The sequence below is a fragment of the Myxocyprinus asiaticus genome, chromosome 27, assembly GCF_019703515.2.
Source record: "Myxocyprinus asiaticus isolate MX2 ecotype Aquarium Trade chromosome 27, UBuf_Myxa_2, whole genome shotgun sequence".
NCBI classification, from domain to species: Eukaryota; Metazoa; Chordata; class Actinopteri; order Cypriniformes; family Catostomidae; genus Myxocyprinus; species Myxocyprinus asiaticus.
In genome coordinates, this window is record NC_059370.1 from 9,681,166 (window position 1) to 9,704,893 (window position 23,728).

At 36.5% G+C, this 23,728-nt stretch overlaps 1 protein-coding gene across 1 annotated transcript in view; it reads right to left on the reverse strand.

Annotated features, from left to right (window-relative positions):
- Positions 1-8,239: 8,239 nt before the first annotated feature.
- The window catches only part of LOC127417617 (polycomb group RING finger protein 3), an 81,418-nt gene continuing 65,929 nt past the window's right edge, over positions 8,240-23,728 (reverse strand). Inside the window, exons 8-10 of the mRNA XM_051657663.1 lie at positions 18,014-18,151; positions 15,366-15,446; positions 8,240-14,935 (exon numbers count right to left, since the gene is read on the reverse strand). Coding sequence (XP_051513623.1) covers positions 14,888-14,935; positions 15,366-15,446; positions 18,014-18,151 — 267 coding nt within the window. The 3' untranslated portion in view covers positions 8,240-14,887. The remainder of the gene's footprint in view (positions 14,936-15,365; positions 15,447-18,013; positions 18,152-23,728) is intronic.

The following is a 23,728-nucleotide window of genomic DNA, read 5'->3' on the forward strand; positions in this document are numbered from 1 at the left end:
TAACGCTTGGTCCTAAAAGTAAAAATAATGGCCCTAAATGTAATATCCATTCATACTAAATGTAATAAAGACCCTAAATGTAATAAAAGCCTAATTGTAATAACATTTGGTTATGTTGGGCCTCATGTATTCAGACAGAAGACAAAGGCAGGCCTGACACAGTCGTAAAACCTAACTCAGGCCCCCACACACCAAGTCATAAATCTTACTGATAAAAACCGCGCCAAAATCAAACAAAGGGAGTCCAAAACAGACTACAAATCCCATGAAGCCTTGCTCACTAAAGGATCAAACTCTCAACTCCTATTGGATGAGGCACACGACAGAACGCACCTCAACCATGACATCATTAGGAGTAGAAATACCTCTGAAATGCTTCCGGGATTTGCTTCCAGCAACTTTGCATGCAGTGGGTAGATGCAGCTCAACGCTGCTCTCAGGTGCAACCTCGTGGCACAAGGAAGTAACGTCCAACTTGAAACTGTGGCCATACAATCTCCATCTCGCTGGACGAGTTGAGATTACTCTGTGTTCAACCGAACACTCTAATGGATCCGAAGGAGACTGCTGAGCAAGTGAAGAGATTAAAGATTTCTCTTCCATCTTCAATCAAGTCGACACTTCTGATTTCTCCGCCAGCCCGCCGAGAATCAGCAGCCGTACGCCCACTGACAGAGCGAGGAAACGGCCTCCCGTCATCACCCGAGCCTCGAGGAACCGAGTCTGAGTTAAAGGACGGATGAACACACATTCTGCATCCTCATGCGATTCAAGTAGGAGGTTTATGTCTGGGCAGAGATAGAATATTATAGTGTGTTATTCTTGTGTTTCAAGGTTATTGCTTGTACAGTTTACAGACCACCGAGTCCACTCATTGCGATTAACACTCAGGGTATTAATTATCACGAATGAGATTTGTTGTATTGTAGTCCAACCACATTGGACTGTTGTGCATTTCCGCCATCGTGGGTGAGACCGGCAAACTGAGTTTATCCATTAAAGAATCAAAGAACGCGGGACTGTTTACGAGCCATCCACCGCGTCTCTGAGTGATAAACTAACAGCTGCTTTCTCTCCCACGATCGCGAAATCGGCTTTGGGGCCGTCACTTAATTCTCTCTCTCTCTCTCTCTACTCATACTACACACACACACACACACACACACACACACACATACACACACACGCGACCCCTCACAAACATTCTTGCACACATTTTTGGCTCGTAGATAGCTTCGTGCTAAAGCTCAGCTTTGTCCCTAAGCTATCGTACAAGCGGATACACGCGATAACTGGTAGACGCCATTGACTGGTTTCTCTCCGACCACATTCGCGGCCATATTCCCTGGCCGGAAATCGCGTGACATACTCTCCACGAGAGTCACGTCCGCCATTTTGTGTGCGTCCCTCCTTACACACACACACACACACACACACACACACACACACACACACACACCATCATGTGTTATAGGATTATTTTGATTTCCATATTTAATCATATCACTGTTTAGTTTGTAGTTGTAAGTCGGAAGTTTATTGACTGCACTGATATTACTGCATAAATAAACTTTGTTTATATTACAAAGAGAAGTGTTTTGGTTTGTTTTGCATACGCCTGTGTCATGCTGATGGGATGTTAGTGCTTGGATTCATTCATTGTTTTTTTGTTCCCGAAAATCGATATTCTTCGGATGTCGATTTTCCTAAGGAAACAATCTGATATTGAGACTGTTATACTATCTGGTTATTAGTCCCTGATTACAGGGTGGTGCCCCGTCAATGTTAATCCTTATTAATATTCTATTGATTTTTGATAATTGATAATTATCTTTGATGATTGTTGAATTTGAATGATCAATAAGCTAGTGTTAATTTTAATCAATGTTTCATCTATGTTAACACTTAACGACTATCTTTGATAATTGTTGATTTAAAGGATTAAAAAAGCTAACACTGATTCTCATCAATGTTCTATTGATTTTAATAATTAATAATTATCTTTGATAATTATTGATTATTGCTAATAACCAAACCCGCTCCTAAACGTAGCGCACTACATATACTGGAGCCCCATATGAGGTTTTAATGAGTTAGATTCAATTAATTAAATATTAATTAATAACTAAATAGATAATTATTAATTATTTCTGATAGTAACACTGATCTAAACAACCAGTAAAGCCCCACAGTTCTAAATTTAATAAAGGCCCTAAATGTAATAACATCTGGTTCTAAATGTAAGAAAACACTGATTCTAAATGTAATAAAGGCCCTATATGTAATAACTGTTAATCCTAAATGTAATAAAGTTCCTAAATGTAGTAACATCTGGTCCTAAATGTAAGAATGGCTCTAAATGTAATACAGTTTTGTCATAAATATATTACAGGCCCTAAATATAATAACTATTGGTCCTAAATGTTATAAATGCCCTAATGGTAACAAACATCTGATCCTAAATATTATAATGGCCTAGATGCAATTATATGTTTTGTTATTAAGTATATTATTAGATTTAGGTCTTATTATATTTAGGACCAAAATGTGTTAAATTTAGGGCATTTTTACTCCATTTGGGAAAACGAGTTATTACATTTAAAGCCTTTATTACATTAAGAAACAATTATTACATTTGTGCCCTCTTTAGACCTTTGACATATACAGTACATGAAAATAATATCAAAACAATAAGCAATTATAGCAAATAGTGATAGATTTGAAAAAGTGTAACTGTTGACATGAAGCTCTTAAGGGTGAACTTGACTTTCACTCTTTCACTTTTAATGATTCAACCAATTCCTGATAAAAAGTCTCATCTGACATTGTTTCCTAGTTGAAAATCCTGAGTCACTTGGAAATACATCACATCACAGAAGTACAGTTGAAGTCAGAAGTTTACATTCACCTTAGCCAAATACATTTAAATTCAGTTTTTCACAATTCCTGACATTTAATCATAGAAAATATTCCCTGTCTTAGGTCAGTTAGGATCACTATTTTAAGAATGTGAAATGTCAAAATAATAGTAGAGAGAATGATTTATTTCAGCTTCTCTTTCTTTCATCATATTCCCAGTGGGTCAGAAGTTTACATACACATTGTTAGTATTTGGCAGCATTGCCTTTAAATTGTTTAACTTGGGTCAAACATTTTAGGTAGCCTTTCACAAGATAAGTTGCTGGAATTTTGGCACATTCCTCTAGACAGCACATGCTTTTTCAGTTCTGCCCACAAATTTTCTATCAGATTGAAGTCAGGGCTTTGTGATGGCCACTCCAATACCTTGACTTTGTTGTCCTTAAAGCCATTTTGCCACAACTTTGGAGGTATGCTTGGGGTCATTGTCTATTTGGAAGACACATTTGCGACCAAGCTTTAACTTCCTGGCTGATGTCTTGAGATGTTGCTTCAATATATCCACATAATTTTCCTTCCTCATGATGCTATCTATTTTGTGAAGTGCACCAGTACCTCCTGCAGCAAAGCACCCCCACAACATGATGCTGCCACCCCCATGCTTCACAGTTGGGTTGGTGTTCTTCGGCTTGCAAGCCTCACCCTTTTTCCTCCAAACATAACGATGGTCATTATGGCCAAAAAGTTACATTTTTGTTTCATTAGACCAGAGGACATTTCTCCAAAAAGTAAGATCTCTGTCCCCATGTGCACTTGCAAACTGTAGTCTGACCAGAAAACCAGAAAGCAGTCCAGTGAGGCAGACAAATCCAAAAGGAGAAACACAGAGGTAAAATCCACAATAAACAGGTACAGGTCAAAAATCCAAAACAGGCAAACAGGGATAAATGCTTACAATTGCAGACTAAGAAAGAACTGGCAAGACTTCACACAGAATGATAGAACTCCAGGGCTTAAATACACAGATAATGAGTAATAATGAACAGGTGTGAGAGATAATGGCGGGAGGCAATGCATGATGGGGGTTGTAGTCCAGTGAGGGGTTAGTATTCAGGTGATGAGGATCGTGTGAACTGGCTAGGAGAAATGACAGCAGATGATGTGACATTATTATATTTTATTTTATTTTATATTTCAGCTGACACATGCAGTAAAATCATGAGTAACTGTGAGAAGTAGCACTTTGAGGTCATGTTCAGCTTCCGCTGTCACTCTATTGATAGATCTCTGATGGTGTCCCAGAATTCTGTGTTCAAACCTAAAGCTATGACAGCTAGAGTTTCACTCACATGCCTGAACCTGTCAGATTAGACTGAGTAGACATGAGGTCCTGTGACTGGGGCTTGCATTTCTCTTACTTGTGGGTCTGATCTGTGCGTGGAGTGTTTTAGGAATGCTGTGGACTATTTAATAAAGTATACTTTTATTACTGAGTTTGTGTGTAGTATTTGTGAATGTGAATGTTGTATTTTGGTGAATCTCACGAAACCTGTCAAGAAAATATCTTTGTAATATTTCACCTCAAAATAAAAATAAATAAATACCAAATAATATTTTTAATTAAAGAAATTTACCAGGTTCAATACAAGTTTGAGCTCGCATTTGTTGCATAATGTTGATTACCACAAAAAAATAATTTCGGTTCATCCCTTGTTCGTTTAAAAAATCTGGTTTACAGTGAGGTACAGTCCATAAACACAAAAATGCACACTGTTTCAGAAGTATATAACCACAAAATGTAAACATTTTAAATAGATTTTTAAATAAATAAAAAATGTAAACATTTGATGTAGTAATATAACTGTAGTGTGGTACACTCTCTGTTCGACAAAATGTTAGTGTTGAAATCGCTTATAGGGTTTACCGGTATTCTGTCAACAAGGCAACAAAGTTATAATACTGGATATAAGTTTTCACATATAAGGTTAGTAAGAAATGCTATCAAACTAAAAATGTAACACATTTAATATTTACATTTTGTGGTTATACTTTTAAATCGGTGTGTGTCAGCTAACATATTTTTATAATTTAAGTACTATTAATTTCTACAGAGGTAAAACTTTTTAAAGAAGATAAATTACTGAGTACATCTTTAAAAACATCACTGAACTACAGTGATTCTACAGTAATAAGGAGCAACATTGCAAATAAAATAAAATTAAAATAAAAAACTCAAAAGTAAAACATCCAGACACATTACGATAATGACAATTAGCGTATATTATCGTTAATAATATTTATTTGGGATTTAAATTTCACCTGACCTGGGGATGTTTGTGTGACAGTCACTCATTTATGCGAATATTTGTCTGTTCCAAGCAGTGGCGTATCAAACAGGTAAAAGCTTGTTCCTCAGTCTCCATATTATTTTTTTAAAGATTTCACTATCAAGTGGCTGGAATTTAAAGACCAATGTGCAATTGACATTAATGATACTGATATTTACCCATACAACACAGCTCCTCTGAATTCAGTGACATTCTAGGAAATTTCATTTGCACTAGATGAAATGTTAGTTTGCTTTGAATAGAAATAAAGCTAGAGAAATGAAGAGCACCCTCTCTTCTTGATACTTCATTTGACTGCGGCTTCGAAGATGGCCAGAAGAGAAATGAAAGGGAATGAGGGCATTACGGGCTCATCATCTCTCTCTGTTTGAAACGCTGACTGCAACCCAAATCCTTGGTGTTCTGATCGTGCTGTGCATTTTCCATCTATAGGCAATAGAGTTGGTCTCACCACTGCTTTTTTTTATCAAAATGAAAAGGCCTCATTTCAACTAGTGCTCACTTCGGGATTTACAAACAAAGAGAAAAATAAAGCCAATTTATTTGCGCATACCTTTGGGATTTCTAAATGGGTAGCTTTGTTGTTTATAGCCTTTGTTGGCTCCTTTCACTTATTCAGACAGCTTTACAACATAGCATATACAGACTTTGTGAATTCATTAGGACTGGGTAAAATAAAAATTTTAGGCGAGTGTGTAAAGGAGTATAATTTTTGGATGTTAAAATGCTTTCTCCTGTTCTGATTGAAAATACAGGAGACAGCTAAGACATTCCTTAGGTTGGTACTAAGTTAGTAATTAAGGTTGATTTCCCCCAAAAGGAATACAGTAACTACCATGACATTATCAGCATTGCAACAAAGCAACATTGGCAGCCAATGGCATTTGCATCAAGACTACATGTTGTCAATCAATGGGAGACAGGGGAGAGTGTTCTGAAAATTTGATTGAAAGAATCATTACTTTGGTGGTGTTTGGTGGCACAGATAAAAGATAAAGAGATACTTTATCTTTAGGAATTGGCTCCCTTTCAATTCATGAGTTGGAATTTGGTGGGGATTTTGATTCATCACAGTGATTTGAGTCTTTTAATTCATTCATCAAAGAGATTCGTACTGATTCGTTCAGTCACCATTTCTGGATATCACAATGAGGCCAAATTCAGAATTGCATACTACCAAACTTTTTAGATATGGCAGAAATGGGAAGAGAAAATAGGCTGGGTTTTGATAAAAATGTTCTAATTCTTTTTGATTCTGGTTTGATTAGATTCCAATTTAATTGGGTATATTTAAGTTACAATGTCAATTTTGCCTACACTACTGGTCAAAAGTTTTGAAACACTTATTCTTTATTATTTTATTTTATTTTTCACATTTTAGAATAATAGTGAAGTCATTAAAACTATGGAATAACATAAATGGAACTATGGGAATTATGTTGTGACTAAACAAAATCCAAAATAAATCAAAACTGTGTTATATTTTAGCATCTTCAAAGTAGTCACCCTTTGCCTAGAATTTGCAGAAATGTACTCTTGACATTTTCTCAACCAACTTCTTGAGGAATCACCCTGGAATGCTTTTTAAACAGTATTGAAGGAGTTTCCATCTATGTTGGGCACTTATTGGCTGACTTTTCTTTATTATTTGGTCCAAGTCATCCATTTCAAAATAAATAAATAAATAAATGTAATTACATTTTTATTTTTTTAATGAAATAAATTAATATGGTGGTACAATTATATTTTTGTCTACAAAACTAATTTCAAACATTTAAGCATACGCCTTCAGATCAAAAGATTTTTAAGATCATGAGAAACATTTCAGTCAAGTGTTTCAAAACTTTTGACCGGTAGTGTACATATGAAAGAAATTCTCAGCTTACACTGTTAATTATACAAGGGACCTTCTAAATTGGCTCATTATGAAAATACATCTTTGGACACACATAACACGGAACGAGTCAAACCAAAATTTTACTCTTAACACATAGTGAAGGATCTTGCTACTGGTCTTCTTTGCCATTATACTACTAAATCACTGGCCAGTGAAATCTGGAAATGTTCCTGCCAGTGGTTAATCACAAAATTTTTTAGTCGCATAGCGCAAAATTTGGTCATATATGTGCAACCCTCGAAAATTTACTTGCATTTTCAAGGGTTGCACATAGAGTTGGGACCTTGAGATTTTAAGAACTGATTTTGGAATTGTTCAAATGAAGATTGTGACTTATCCAGCATCTTTTTTGTGCTATGATCATTGATCAAATCATTGATTCAACTGATTCGTAAAAAAAAATAAATAAAAAAATAAATAAATAAATAAATAGTATTTCAAGACTGAAACAATGAAGTGAATGAAAACAATTCATTCACCTAAAATATTTGTTCAAAAACATGATTCATTCTCGAACTACTAAAATTTCCTGAAATGCAATTCAAATTCAACAGTCACAGAAAAGATGAATATCATTAGTCTAACACAAGTTTTGCAACAACATAATTACACAATTTTATTATATTCCACAATATGCATAATTTGTCGTAATTGGGAAAAGAACAACAATTAACTTATTTTACTTATATGGACACATGCAATTATGAATAATGAGATAAATCCAAACTCAGGAGCATAAACTTTCTAAAAGTACGCGCTTGTTTCCTCAGTCACGTGCCCGGCTTATGTAACAAGAGCGCACGTGTAATCTGTAACACATCGGGTATTATTATAGTCATTATAATTGATTATTTAAATACGTAATTGATGCATTGAAGTTTTGGCATAATAATGATGCATTTTTCACCCCTACTAACTATAATTAAGCATCAAAAAACCTGTTATTTAATTGAGGTGTGCAAGCTTACATTTCGGGTGGCAGTTGCACACCCTGACACACCCGTGGCTACGCCACAGATTGTCATGGTCAAGTTTATATGATAAAATGCATAAAAATTTAATAAAAATGTCTAAATTAATATAGTTTGATCCCTTCCTGGCATTTAAGGCAGACAGCAAAAGATGCACATTTCTTTTTTAAGGCATTTATTCATGAAATACACACTTTCAAAATTTCAACAAAAGCTTCCATAAAATTGTAAGAAACTCCAGCCCATTTTAAACAAAACTCCTTTGTGTAACTATGGAAACAATTGTATTACATGTGCAATAAATAATCATTATACAAGAAGAAAAAAACAGGAAAAGGACACTATTAAAGGTCAATGTTTTAACACACACACACACACACACACTCACACAAATCATAATAGTTGTTAAAATAAAATTGCATGGAAAACAATGTGCTATGTATGGAACATTAGTGTTAACTGAGCCAAGCAGGCACCCGTAGAATTAGTGGGATGAGAACTGTATATGGACTCTATCTGTGACCTGAGCACCTAACGAACAGATATTATCAAATGAAGCTTCCAGAGCTGAAACCAAGAACCATCTGAGAGACATATATTGCACATTTTTCTCCATGGAAACATAACGATCGTTCCACACGACCCAATCTGAAACATTTTATAAGTCTGAATAAGTCCGACCACAACCCTAAATTGAAGTTACAGCTTGTTTTATACACAAAGCATATAAGTGGATGAGACTATATGTTGAATGACGGAGAAGGAAAAGGATTATACTGCTTAAGTAATACATTTTCATCTTCGAATCCTGTATATATCAAAGCATGTACAGACCAAGATATTGATTAGAGGCAGCAAATCTCGAGACATATTTTATATCAAAACAAACAGGGTACTGCAGGACACAGATTTTTACAGTACAAATAAATAATATTTAAGGGGAAATAATAGTTTGGACACAGATCTGTGATGATAAAATGAATGGCTCATTTGGAGATGCCACTATGAAGGTTGGTTTCTTAAACCAATTCTCCTTAAAATAACAAAAATAATACACAAACATTCAGTGAATTTGTGTGGAATACAAAACCAGTTGTCCAACTAGTTGTTCAAAATTACCCATAGTGAGAGACCTGGCAACCAGACACAAATGGCCAATCATAACAGGCCCCCCCATTCAATGCAACGCAAAACTGACTAATCGTAATAACCCCTCAACTGGAGAGAAATGAGACATAAACAGAAATGAAGTGCCCTTTTAGGGCCGCTGTAAGCTTTTCAGAAGACAATAAATAAGAAGTGCTTTCCAGCGCAGCTCAAATATCACATGATTAAAGAAACAGGTACTATAAGATTGAAAGGGGTGAATCACAAAAACATGTCCAGGTCATATTTCACATCTTAATCCAAAGAACAGCAAATAGCAACTATTTTGCATAAAGAAAATGAAGGCTATTTTAAGATGTTTTTGCATTGTGTCATTTTCATAAAAGGAATTTAGCGAAATTGCATTTCCCTCCAAATTTTTCATCTTTCATTTTTTCTCAGTGGTCTCATAAAATTCAATTCATTTTTTTTTTTTTACTAGCATGCATTAAAGGCAGTACAAATACTACTGTTATGTACTATATATTTTTTAGTTATATAAATATTTGCAGGGTTCCCATCCTTTTTGACCATTACTTTTCCAGTCGTTTTTTGATAATTGGACAAAGATTTGTAAAAGTCATTTTGATTCAGACAGATTTGAAAATAAATAATATAGACAGATTTGTGAACTGTTTCGACTAATTCATAAAAAATAAAAAAATAAAAAAAAACTGACTCAAAAGAACGATTCACTGACAAATCAAATATGGCTTACAAGAAAGTTTTCCTTGACATAAGAGCAATATCTATAGCTCATGGAATATTTTTCAGCAGATAAAAATGCAAAAATATCTTATTCACTTATTCAATATCTTATTATAAGACTTTTCCATGACTTTTTATATTTTATTCATTTCCTGGACCTTTCTAGGCCTGAAAAATTTTCACATTACAATGATGAGAATTATCTTTTGTATTTTTTGCAATACAGTAATGAGAAGTGTGTGGGGGATATAGGCTTTATTAAGCAAAATATAACTTGTGTCATGTGATCTAGACATGTTTTTTTTGACAGCTTTCATGAGATTCACCCATGGGTTCATCTTATATCATCCATCTCCAGATTTGTCACTCAAATTCGAGTGTAAAAGTCAGTCAAAGAGCACCATTGTCGCAGAACCAAACGCCGCCAAAAAGCAAGCAAACGGAAATGATAAGGAGACCAGCTTCCAGTCATGGCAACTTGAGTCTGGACACAGTCCACAGCTTCTAAAGCAGTAAAGCAGGTCTCCAGTAAGCTTCTTACAGCCTGCCTGTCAAGTGAAGTAGCACTGATGTCTCAATTATAACATGATAACATGGCCTGAGCATCGATCCATCCCAATACTGCAGAGTAGTGAATCTACCTCAGAGCACTAACGTACCGCTCATGCAAAATGAAGTCCTTGGAGAGCAAAACTAGACTGTGAGATGGTTTAAACAATATCAGAGCCAACAGAGGAAGTCTTCATCACTTACACCCAAAGAAATGGAACAACCTCATGGAAATTTGTGATAGAGGATTAACAATATTCACTAGTGCAAGAACAAGTAACCATGTTTGCACTAAAAAGCAAAGCTTTAAAGGAATCTTTCATGCAAAAATGAGAATTCTGTCTTTATTTACACTCCTGTTAGTTCAGACTGATCACACTGTGAATTCGGCAACAGAAGATCAAAAGTTTATCAGCTGAAATCGGTCTGTGCTTATTGAAATTCGAATCACTGCCCCTAGTGGCCAAAGCTGGAAGTGTTGTTGAACGTATGGAAATGTGAGCTCCAGTTTCCTGATGAAATGTCCACAGAGTGGCGCCAAAAGCGAGTTGTATTTTTATTTGAAAAAGGTGTAATACTGTCAACAGGAGTGTATATTTTATTAAGCCTAGTCACTCACCCAAACCACAACCCTAAACCTTACCATCAGTGGAGTGAAAATGCAACTTCTGGACTGCGCTCACCATTGTTTATATGAACACGTCTACTTCCTGGTTCCCATGGGACCAGAACCTGTGTCTCGGAGGCTGCAAGGCAACATGCTCTCAGTAGCGCCACAGAGAAATGTATTCACGCTGTCTAAAGGGGAATGCTGCTTCTCAGTAATTCGGCTGAATGGGGGCAATTTCAGAGAGTATGAACTTTTGGAAGCAACATGTTGATGTCCCGTGTGATCATGTTGGTCATTCCAAACCAGTATGACTTTCTACAGTGGAAAACAAAAGTTAGGCAGACGGTTAGGGGACTGACAGACCCCGTCCCCATTAACTTTCAGTGTATGGGAAAGAGCACCAAATTTCTCTGTTTGCTTTCTAAGGTAGAAAGTAAATGATAATGGGTTTGGAACGATATGAAGGCACATAAATGACAGAATTTTCATCTTTGGGTGAACTAACCCTATTAAAATGATGCAAGATAGACATTTCCTCTAAATGCCAGTGTTCTTTACGATGGCAGATGACAATGATGGTCTTAATTTGCTACTACACCGATGTCAAAGTTCCCGGTACAGCAGTAAATGAAAATCCATGAATCCAAACCAACTTCCCTCCTTTTTATAAGACAGGTTTCACAAACCCCAAGAGCACCAAACACATCAAAAAAGCAAGAAAGTTATGATGATACACCGGTATTTTAAGACTCGGCCCTGGTCTGCACCATGTTTAGTTCTTTATTTTTAAAAGGTACAAAACATTAGCACCATTTATTGGCTCAAAGAAGAGAAACACCAGCCTTCACCATGGCAACGACCCCTCTGACCCCAACCGCCCCCAAAGTATGACCCTGCCAGCCATCCTAATGAATGCTGGAGTCAGAAAAGTTTTAAATAAAAATGTTAAAAGCATGTATTTGTTGCATTCACACCAGGCATAGACACATTGCAAAAAATCTGCAGTTTGTGTTTGGAACTGTAGCCATATTAATGTTTGCATGAAATGGCTGACACACACACACAAGAATTGAATATTTAACATAAGAAAATGAGTAGAAACTGCTCAAATGGAAATCATTATGACCACATCATCTTCACAAGAGTATGTCAGTGATGCAATAAAGCAAAACAACACGCTGCTTTAAAAAAATGTTACAGAGATAATTAACATTTTAAGACACTGAGAAAACAGATTCAAGGGCAGTCCAGTTTAGATGTATTTCACTGGTGAGTGTTTCAAAGCAAGAATACAATCCAATACTATTGAACACACAAACCATCAGTAATAACGGATTAATTTATGAAGTGAACCAGAAAGATTTGGTCAAGCTGGTTTGCCATTTACCCGTTTGAAAGTTGACCGCTATAATGAGCAGACCTTTTTACTGCGTCATCTACTGTTTCGTAGTAAAAACTAATGCAGCTCGTTTTAACACAATGTTTGGATATCAAACCAAGTTGTCAATTAGCTCCTCCAAGAAATACTTGAAATAAATCACAGCCCTTACAAATCTATGAAGAGCCCTTTAATATTTGATCAACTAGACTCCGCCATGAATTAACTGGATGTCAACATTGAAATCAAAACATTTCAAACTTCAAGGAAGGCTCATTTAAATAACCAGAATAAAAGAAAAGACAGAAAAGGTCCATTTTAATGACAGGTCATTAACCCAATAAGACAAATCTAATCTCAATTCGCTAAATTCCTCAGTATCTAATCAGTCAAGGTCAAACGTGTTAGGTGGATTTTGCCGTATGCTTTCAGCCATTCGTACATCTTGCCATGCAAAACAGAGTGAAGTCAGGAGGGTGTGTTAAGCCTTTGGCACCGAAGACAGCAATAAAACAAAGAGCTGTACAATACATATGGACGGTTATATGTGGGTTACATTCATACTGCGGAGGAGCAGAGAACTGACACGATGTCAAGGAAATGTTTCATCTTTTTGTCTTAATTAAAAGGTGATGCATTGCATATATGACTCTGAGGCTGCGGGATTATAGCACAGGAAATACACATATATAAGAATGGCAGATTGGCTGTTTTTAAAGTAAGTTAAAGATATAAACATATTTAGTTATTAAGGATTCATTCTAACACCTCCTTAATGATTCTAGGGATGCAAATTAAAGATCGGAAGGGTTGGATGATTAAACGCATTTCAAAATCACTTCCAATTAATATCTCTGCTGCATTTAATAATTAAACACTTAAACATCTTCCTAAATTAAAGAGGACCAATATATATGCTTTTTGCATCATCAAAGTCCGCACTGATAAGAGATGTACTGATATAGGGTGAATCTTACGAAATCCGTCAAAAACATGTCCAGTTGATGTTTCAAACAGAATCAAATATATATTTGTTATTTTAAGAAAATAAAGCCTTATTTTTAGGACTATTAAAACGCTTGATTGTTACGTTATTTTCATGACAATTAAGCACCCCCCATTTCTTTACCATAACGCAAAAAAATCCTCATTCTCGTTACTGTAATGTGAAAAAAAATAGATATATCTATATGTATTTAAATAGTATTTACACATCATGGCAGTTTTTTTGCACCGCCTTTATGCCGATTTAAATGGGGGGAAAAAAAGACAGAATTACAGAAATTCTGTACTGTAATACAGTTAAAAATAAAGAATTTCAGTAACAAGAAAGTAATGGATTCCCATCCCACTATTAAATAGAAAAAAAAAAAAAAAAAAGAAAAAAAAAAAGAGAATTTGGGGGACAATGTGCTTAATTGTCATGAAAATAATGTCCCAATGCAAAATACAAATAAAAAAGGCTTCATTTTCTTCAAGCAATATGAAATCTCAAATTTTTTACTTTTGATTATTGGGCTAAAATATGACCCGGACATGTTTTTGTGAGATTCGCGCCATTAGGAATCTTGAATTTACACCAGGATTTATATTCCATTGAGATGTAGCCACATAAATGCAGCTCATAATATAGCACTTTTGGAAAACCACTCTAAACAGTCTCTTCTCAAACATTTAAACTTTCACACACAGACACACTCACACTTTCATAACGTCTTCCATTCCTTCTCGCTTCTCTCTGTTAACGACTTTTATATACAATATGGTAAATAGAACATAAATACTACACATAAATTTGCCTATTCACAATTCCACTTGTAGCGACCCCGAAAAAAGTAAAGAAAAATGGGAGATAATACACAACTCATATAAACTGCTTTATAGAAGCTTAGAAAGGTTCTGCGCTCCCGAGAAGTGTTGAATAAGACCTGAGAGAGAGCGGTCAGTTTGAAACGCCTCCTCTCCCCTGGTTAGCAGTGTAAGAGGACACTTCCATGGAGGATGGCAGACAAAGAGCACCATCTTTTGCCCATAGTTGAGGTGGGAACAAAGTCCTGTGGTACAACAAATCTTTAAACCTTTCCTTTTTTTTGTCTTTTTTTGTTTTAATGTGTAAACAGCGCACCAATAGGGTCTTGGTTCCACTTCTCTCATCTATACAAAAGTATAAATATATGCTTTCTCTCAATTTTTCACATATCTAGGACATATAGCGGACGAACAGACAGAAAAAGCGGTTGTTCCCGTAAAAGCCGACAGTGTCGCAGTGGCTGTGCTGGTTTTGTTGTTTGCTGGCTCGTGTCTGTGTTGACTCTTAAAAGACGGCTTTTTTTTTGGTGTGGGAGTTGATGGTCTCTGCATATACAGCGTGTAGCAAAGTCCTAAGCCGCCGGGCCAAAACAACCAACCATTTTTGTCCACCTACAGCAAATCCATTTTGGGTCTGTAATGCAGGAGGAGAGGCGATTTCTGGAACGCAGACAAAACACACATGCATTCAAATGAGGGAAAGTCAAAGAGCCACTATAATGGAAACAAAGGCACAGAAAGTCAAGGACATCCTTTTTTTTTTTTTTTTTTTTTTGCAAATGGCACTTCAGGGAAGCATGATTAAATATGCAACCTTTAAAAACAAACATTTTAAAACATATAAAAGCAAATATTTGCTCTGTACATCAAAATGTAAATTCCTGACTTCCCTTTGCGTGCGCATTGCTCATAGTGGCGGAGATTAATATGAAATACTGCGGTCAGGAAAACTCAATTTCAAATCTTCACAAATTTGAGAAATATCATTGGGAACTGAAACAAGTAAAGCTTGCAACGCCAAGCATGCATACAATCATTTGCTCCCCCTCCACGTCTTATAATTCATTAGTCCATAAATTCATAAAATTACCTTAAATCTCCATCTTGTTACCACGACAAATTTCAAAGTATGGTCCTTGCCCAAGATTTCTTCATTGCATAAGATGTCCAGCTAAAAATAAACACAAATGTATCAAATAAACATGACGTATTATGTTATGTCAGGACTTTTTCAGCTAAGCATCCAAAGAAGACATTTAGTGTACATCTGATACCCACACTTAATGTAATAGAAATCATTATTGTACATTTTGTATATAATTACATTTTTTAGCATCTTGGATTATGAAGACAGAAGTCTGTTGTTGGAACTGATAAAATAGGATCAATAATATCAATTTTGAACTGGAATAAAACATATTAAATAATCAATTCACATGATATCATGCTTTGAGCTCTGTTTTCTGTAAATCCTTGAACTGTTTTTTTAAAGCAGTAACAATAATTGCAGTAAATATGGCATTTTACCTGAAACTGTGGTTGCCATGCAAAATTTTGGTATAGAAATATCTGATAGAAAAACATATCTTCTGACTAAACAGTCCAAATACGAACTTTTCAACAGAATGGAAAAAATCAGCAAACTCAACTGTCAAATTAGCCATTATCCATCTTGATATTGTTGCACCCTATTTATCTAAGACTGTATTGTGTCAACATTACAAATGGATTGTTTGTAAGCAACTCACTTATCCCACTTTTATGGATAATCCTCACTTTTTCTGCTTTTCTTCAGTGTAACATACATTTTTAATCACCAGACCAATATTACTTCCTTTTCCACTGTCGAGAACTGCTTTACATGTTTATGTACTTAAAGAACTTGTCTTAAAGTAATATTCTGTGTTCAATGCAAGTTAAGCTCAATCGACAGCATTTGTGGCATAATGTTGATTTCCACAAAATAAATTTCAACTCGTCCCTCCTTTAAAAAAAAAAAAAAATTGAGGTTCCAGTGAGACACTAATCAACAATATCGCTGTATAAATGAGACTGTCGTGCATTTTCTTTGTAGATATTCAACGTACAGTGATATTATGAATTCATAAAAGACAAAGAAAAAAATATAAAAAGGAGTGTATTTCTACAACAACTCAACAACTCCCTTTCATGGTCATTATGGAAGAAAGACATCACAATCAACATCTCTTTTAAAGAGAAAATAAGGCTTTGCCTTCACAGTTTTCTGCTTGTGATCGTCTTCAGAAGACATGACAACGCTTCCGGTAAGGGAACATAGAGAGCAACGATGCTCCCTGGTTTTTACGGTGCATTCTGGGAATTTTTAGGGAACGAACGTTTTAGTGCACTGGAAAGATTTTGCGATTGAAACAGCCCTAGAAATGGCCGACTTGATCATTGCCCAGACTACAAAACTATAGGTGATTGAGATACACCCTTAGTCACGCAGCAGTGCAAAAGTGCATTAAACAGGACTAATTTGCTCTTAGCAAATTTCAAATAATTTAACTAAGGAAATAATTGCACATTTACGATAAATCAAATGTTTATGGGTATGCAACCCAATTTGGGTAAGGACCTGTACTTTAAGAAATACTGCATAATGAAAGCAATGCTTTCAATGATCAAAGAGCACCATTAAATAATTAAAGCCCTGTAATCAACTGTGTTGGAACAGCTCTAGGGACAGTCGGGATTTCATGGTGCTTCATAGAAGAGTGACAGTCCTTTGGATGTCCAAACAGAATGTTCCACCTATTATTCAAGCCAAAACAATGAACACAAAACCATGTGTAATGCACAAAAGCAGCCATAAATGCCCAGAGGTTTATTTGTATCACAGTATAAGAAGAGATGCTGCTCTCCCTGGAATAGCGTGAAACACCAGTGTGTTTTGGCTCGCTGTGAGACGAATGCGAGCAGCATTACCACAGCAACACCTGCTGGAGGGCATGTGCTCTCCGCATCACAGATCTACAGTGTTTAATTCTCAGTCCCAGATACTCACGAGGATTTTAAACAGAGTGAGCCAGGAATTTTTAGAAAGATGGAAGATAAACAGAAAATGAGAAGAATGAACCTTTTGATGCTTATTAGAATTTTGTTCTTCAAAAAATAGCTTTTTTCTTCAGATTGGAAGTATAACTCCAACACGAACTGCTGCCATTTTGGAGACTTATTAATTTATCTGGCTTGGAGCGGTATTGCGGAGTTGGCAGTAATGACTCTTGATACTCGCAGAGAACAACAGACATCTGACAGTTCTATTGCGGGGGGAATGTTTCTGATAGATTTATGCCATGGAAAGCCCACACACAAAAGAAAAAATCAGCAATGTAACACCAATAATTAGTTGTGCTCTGAAGTTTTGTCTTAAATTGCACTGAGGCTTTGGCAGGCAGACAGATACATGACAGAAAGCAAATGATATTACAGGCTATTATTTATCAATGGAAATGTGCGGCATGCCGAAAGCTTTGTGGGGGACTGTGACAGAGCAAAGGAGCTTTGATATTCTCTGTGGTGAGTCACAAAAGAGGCATCGTTAGAAACAGAGAGACGATGCCGGGGTACTAATGGACAATATGATGGCAAAGGTCTCTAACAAGCTAACTTCGACAAAGAGAATAGAAATTTAAACAGAGATAATGGGTTGTGTCTGTAACTAAGCTCACAGCTTGAGCAACCTACAGTGCTTTAGATCCGAGTCGTACATACCTCATTAAAGGAAGTCAGGTTGAGCTTTTTTGCGATGAACTTCTTGAGGTGGAGAACGGTGGCCTGAGCCGAACAACGAATCCACTTCCGCTTGAGTCCTCTGAGTTTACTGCTGTTACACTCCAGACAGATGCTCACCTGAACAAGAAAATGAGAGTGTTTCACTTGGTACTGATAATCTGATGCAGGTAACTTTGTGTGCACTGTTTTAGAGACAAGAAATGTCAATAAGTAGCTTATAGTGCAAGTCGAAGAGGCCATTCAAACTGAACACATTTTTGCGTCTGCCTGCAATGTATTTTAAATTGTTTTTCTATGTAATCATGCACTAAATGGACACCTTTGACAGTTTCACTGCATCTAGCTGCTTTTCCTGCATATCGCACAGGAGCGCCTTGTTTTTAAGACACTGGGTCAAGTTAAAAAAGAACTTCTTGAAACACCTGCGTTGATCTATTAGTTGTGCTGCATCTTACTTTTTACCTCAAGAACGTGTTCGGTCGGAATAGCCCGTAATATACCGTTGGTCTAAACCCAGGCCTGCAGAATTTTGCAGAATAGTAACACCCTTCATTCAGCAAAGTTGTACATATTCCTAGTCCTTTGTGTTTTTATTTTTTCTCACTTGATCATGCAGTCAGTTTAACACATTTTACAATGTCTGAAACCATACCACACAATTCTGCAGCTTTTTCCCCAAACTCAATGCAAAACATGGGGAGAAAGTCCTCAGATTTCATCTGGGTCTAATCTAAACCTATCAATAAGATATGCCGATTTAAGTACTGAGCTCACCAAATTGGTGGAATAATCTTTCAAACTCCACAAGGCCCTCACAATCTTAAAGAAACATCTGCAAACTCACACTTAAACCATTACTTAATGTTTCTCTGTTGCCAATTACAGAACTTGGTATTGTAGCACTTCTTGAGGTGTGTTCAACATGAGGTCACCAAGTCTCTGTACTGTTAGTTGCTAGTAGGCATTCCTTCCTGACTGCTGTATCAGGACCTAGGTCACTCTCCACTGTCTGCACTCCCATTGGTTGCTGCATTGCGTTGCAACACATTTGTTGCAACTAGGAATGTGCGAGACTAGTCGACTAAATGGTTCTGATGCTGCTAGTCGACACTGGAGTTACTAGTCGGTTAATATTTCCCCCCATTAAACTGATCATTTTTACACATTTACACGCTTTATATTTTTACAGAGGCTGCACTTAAATTACTGTCATATTAATGTTACATATTTTAAATAGAATTAATAATACAAATATTATTTAAAAAAAAAGAGGATATCTGGAGCAGATACAGAGTTTAATTTCACCTCAGGCTGCGCGTGCTTCTTCCCTCTCTCGTGGCGCGCGCAGGAAAATGTCCTCTCACTAGACAAGCAAACTCGGCAAAGTAGTTATGAAATCACTTCGGTGGTGCGGGAATCGGCTTTCCAAATGTTTGAAAGTCCCTAAGGATGTTTTCACATTTGAGTCTTCTTTACATCTGTGCATGCTTGTACGTTATTTTTCCGCTGAGCAAGCTTTTTCAAGCGCAGGATAGCCGCCTCAGGTGAGTCAAGTCCCGTCTTTCACCAGACCATGTCCACGTGTTAATTTTACTCATCAAAAAATTATGCTGAGTAAGTAGCCTAGAAAATAACTGTTTTAGGCAAGGTATGCCATTTTTTTAATCTGCTGATTAAGAAGGCTATTTTCAACGAAGTGCTGACTGCTTAACGTGTTAAACTATCTTTTATTCTGTGTGCACATCATGTTCAGAATACATTAGGTTCATTGCAGGCTACATCACAGGCCTATTTTTTCTATCCTATAGCAAATTTTTTTTTTTTTTTTTTTTTTTACATCGTAACTGTTATTGGTTAACGTTCTTTACCGAACAGCTGTCATATTAGATCAATGGTTAATGCACGACAGCACGTTGTGAAATACACGCAACTTTTCAGCGCATTTTTTTCTCACTCATAGATTTGGCTTAGCCTACCTGTTAATTATTTTCAACAATGTCCTGACTGTTTTAATATGTTAAGTAACTTTTACTTGGTGATTTCCGTTTAGAACAGGCTTTTTTAATGGTTGTTCCATTGATCCTGCACTATTCATTCAATTGTTTTCAATAAATATGTCTGTTAAATATTTGCTAATGTAGATTCAGTGAATGCGTGTCATCTTCTATATTTAAAGTACAATGATCATAATTCAAGGCGGGCACATCACAGATAAATGCCCCTTTTCCGTAGAATTTAGCATTGGATTTGGAATAGATTAAGTATTTAAAATTTTTTTTTTTTTTTACTGTTTTTTGTAGGTTGGTTTCTCTTTAGACTAGTCGACTAGTCGGTTACATAACTTCCGTTTAAACGACAGTCAAATTAGTCATAGCGCACATCCCTAGTTGCAAAAACTGTTTAACTTTGCCGCATTGCCAACAGTTGCTGTCACTTATGTCGCCTCAAATTGCCAACTGTCATTAAAAACAATTTGATGCCATTTAAATGACATTCACAGCGGCAAAACAACGGGAAGTAATTAGCTGTCAGACATTTGCCGATTAACAATACGAGTGCAAACAGTGATCCACCCTCCTGATGAACAAACTATACAATGACTTAGCAACCTCTACATTTTTGGGATTTAATCAATTAAGTGTCAACACACCTTTACGTTATTGTCTCCTTACGATAAATCACTTGTGTTGTAGTATTCCTTATTTGTTGAAATAATTCCTTATTTGTTGAATAAAAACGTGCAAAATGAATACATGTAAATGTACACCCAGTTGGGTCAAAGTCAAGTGTCAGGGTTTAACAACGTAATGCTAAAATAAAGCAATAAGCCACAAGAAACCATGCATTACAGTGATTTTATCATGGGTAAAGGGTGTTCTTAGGCTAATGAAATCTTATATGTGGTAAAATCTCTGTAACGCATGGCCTTTCGTGGTTTATTGCATTTATGAAACTGCGGCAACAAGCAATATGATGAAAGACACCAATGTTTAATAAGCAGTTCAATTCATTGTTAATAATAATCTGAATAAACAGTTAATCTGTCAAGAAATACAGTTCGTTTTCCTAACTGTAGGCTATTTGTGGTTGCTAGGCAACATAGGAACTTGGCACATTAATACAGAATGTGCAATGCCAGGTGTGTTGTGGAAGTAACAATCCCATTTATTTTTCCCATAGGGGAATTAATTATTAACAATAACTTACCTTTAAATACAGATATACCATGAGCTCTGAGGTTGTTAATCAATGGTATATGCTTCGGTGGACACCATCAGTCTGTGTTATTTAAACTTTTTTTATAATTTTTTTATAGATTTGATAGCAGGATTCCTGGTGCAATACTATACTACCTATGATCCAGCAGAAAAAGATCCACCAATCAGAGAATCGCAACAGAGTAGGTCTCCCTAGTACACTCTCAAACTACTTAAATATTTGCAGATATCTGAATCTTTTCCAATATGCTTTAAATATATTTATTCTATCTTATAATCATCAAATTTTAAATCAGAAGATTTATATTTTTTTCTATTGTTTTAAAATCTGTAATGCTTCATGGAATTGTTGTTCATTCCCTCATGAAAGGTGTCAAGTATGCTCTTTTTGTCTGATTTTCAAAAACTTCTTTGCTTCAAATCAATGTTTGAAATGTTGTGATTCACCTCAGAGCTGGTTGTTTGGTTCATGGCTTAGAACTCCTCTATGACGGATTTCATTAAATGAATGGGGGTAAAAAAATTTAAATACTTCCAGAACCAGGACGGCTGAAAAAGTGGGCAGGCACTGTTGCGCTCTGTAGCCATTTTACAAAGGCTTTTTTTACAATATGGCTCATTCAGTCAGAATTCAGCATCAGAAATATGCATTTAATAAAAGTGTATTGCCACACAAACAAACATAGATGCCGCCGACACAATTTCCACACAAAAGGAGCAGATGCCAGCAAGCTCTCCATCATCTCTCTAAACTGAGCTGAGGGTAGCCCGGCAGGTGCGGTGGCAGAGTGAGGGCTTCACAGAGTCAACATGCATTACGGATTTCATGCCTCTCTCTTTTGCTCTCTGTCCATCTGCAGATAAGTGACAGAGTAGTGTACAGTGGCTCTGCAGCCAATTTGGACCGGACCTCTCCCAGAACACAGTAATGGAGAACAATGAGGAGAGGCAGTACAGCACAAACAGTCACGCAAATGACTAATGGAGAACTCATTCAACCAATTAGACTTCAAGATCCCAGAAGAACAGTAAGAGGGGCCTTTTATTTACAACCACTACAGAATATCCTTCTTTTCCGAGATGCCTGCGAGCTTTTGATTATTATGATTTAAAATCTACTTCTACAAGGGTAGATATTCTGGTTTGTGTGGGGTTCATGGCGGGCTGATATCTATCATACACCTGCTGTATTGCTTTTGTTTGGTACATAAGCAGCAACATGAATGACTAAAGTCTTATGGGGTTTTATAACAATACGTCACATATCCATATTCAGAGGTGTCATATAATGAGACGATAGCGTAGGATTCCTTAAGCAGTCTATATTAACTACAGTTGAATCTGAACTCCACCCAACTGCACCTTACACAAACATGCCTGTCCCCTAGACATGCATAATCGATTCCCCCATCCAGACATGAGTAATCAATCTAAGACATCACTACATCTCCCTCTTTTTTTTTTTTTTTTTTAGAAGTGTTAAAGCATGCAGTAAAGTCAACAAAGTAAATAACACATTGCAAACAGTTTTAACAAATTTCTCATAAACACAATGCTGTATAGCAACAATTTCTTTTTTTTAAAGAAGAGTTTATTTTAACCCTAACTAGGACATTGGGGTAGACTGTCCTTTGTCTGCAGCAACATTGGGATTATTCTGCCCAGAAACTTTGCTGTTCCTATGTCTAAAGGAATTAAATTTCTCTGAACCTCAAAGAAACTCTCACTTCCTGACCCCTTGAGTTGAATTTCACAGTCTGTGGTACAACTTGAGTGTTGTTAGAGGTCGTAGGAGAATGTGAGCTTGGTTGTGGGCTTGATTGATTTGCATCAGCCACAGGCTGCTCAGCTTCTGCATCCTGCTGCTGTTGTTCTGAGCCCTCATTCTCTGAGCTCTCTGGCACAACCTGAAGATGCTGTCGATTTCTCCTTGAAATGTTTCTGCTGTCTTTTTGAACTAGGTAAGACCTAGGCTCTTCTGATCTACGGATGACAACTGCAGAAGATTTCCATCCTTTCTTACTGTCAAGTTTGACTTTAACCTGCTGACCGGGTTTATGTTAAATAGTTTATCATGCCCAAAATTTGGCGCAGTTCAGCAATGTTCTGAGGAGGAGGCAGTTCAGTGATCGCATTGACTTTGTTTTTATCAGGCTTGATTCCTTCTCTCCCCACTATGTGTCCAAAGTACTTGATTTCAGGCTTCCTGAAATACCATTTTTCTTTAAGTTTTAATCCAGATGCTTTGATAGTCTGCAGTACCGCTTTTAGGCATTTGTCATGGGTTTCCTCATTAGGTACAAAAACCAGGATGTTATCCATCACTACAACTGTGCCTTCATGATCCCTCAGGAGCGTGGACATCTCGCACTGAAATATTTCAGGAGCAGACGTGATGCCAAAGGGAAGGCGACGGAAACAGAATCTCCCCACCGGAGTGATAAAAGTCCTCAGTTTTGCACAGCCAGGGTCTAGC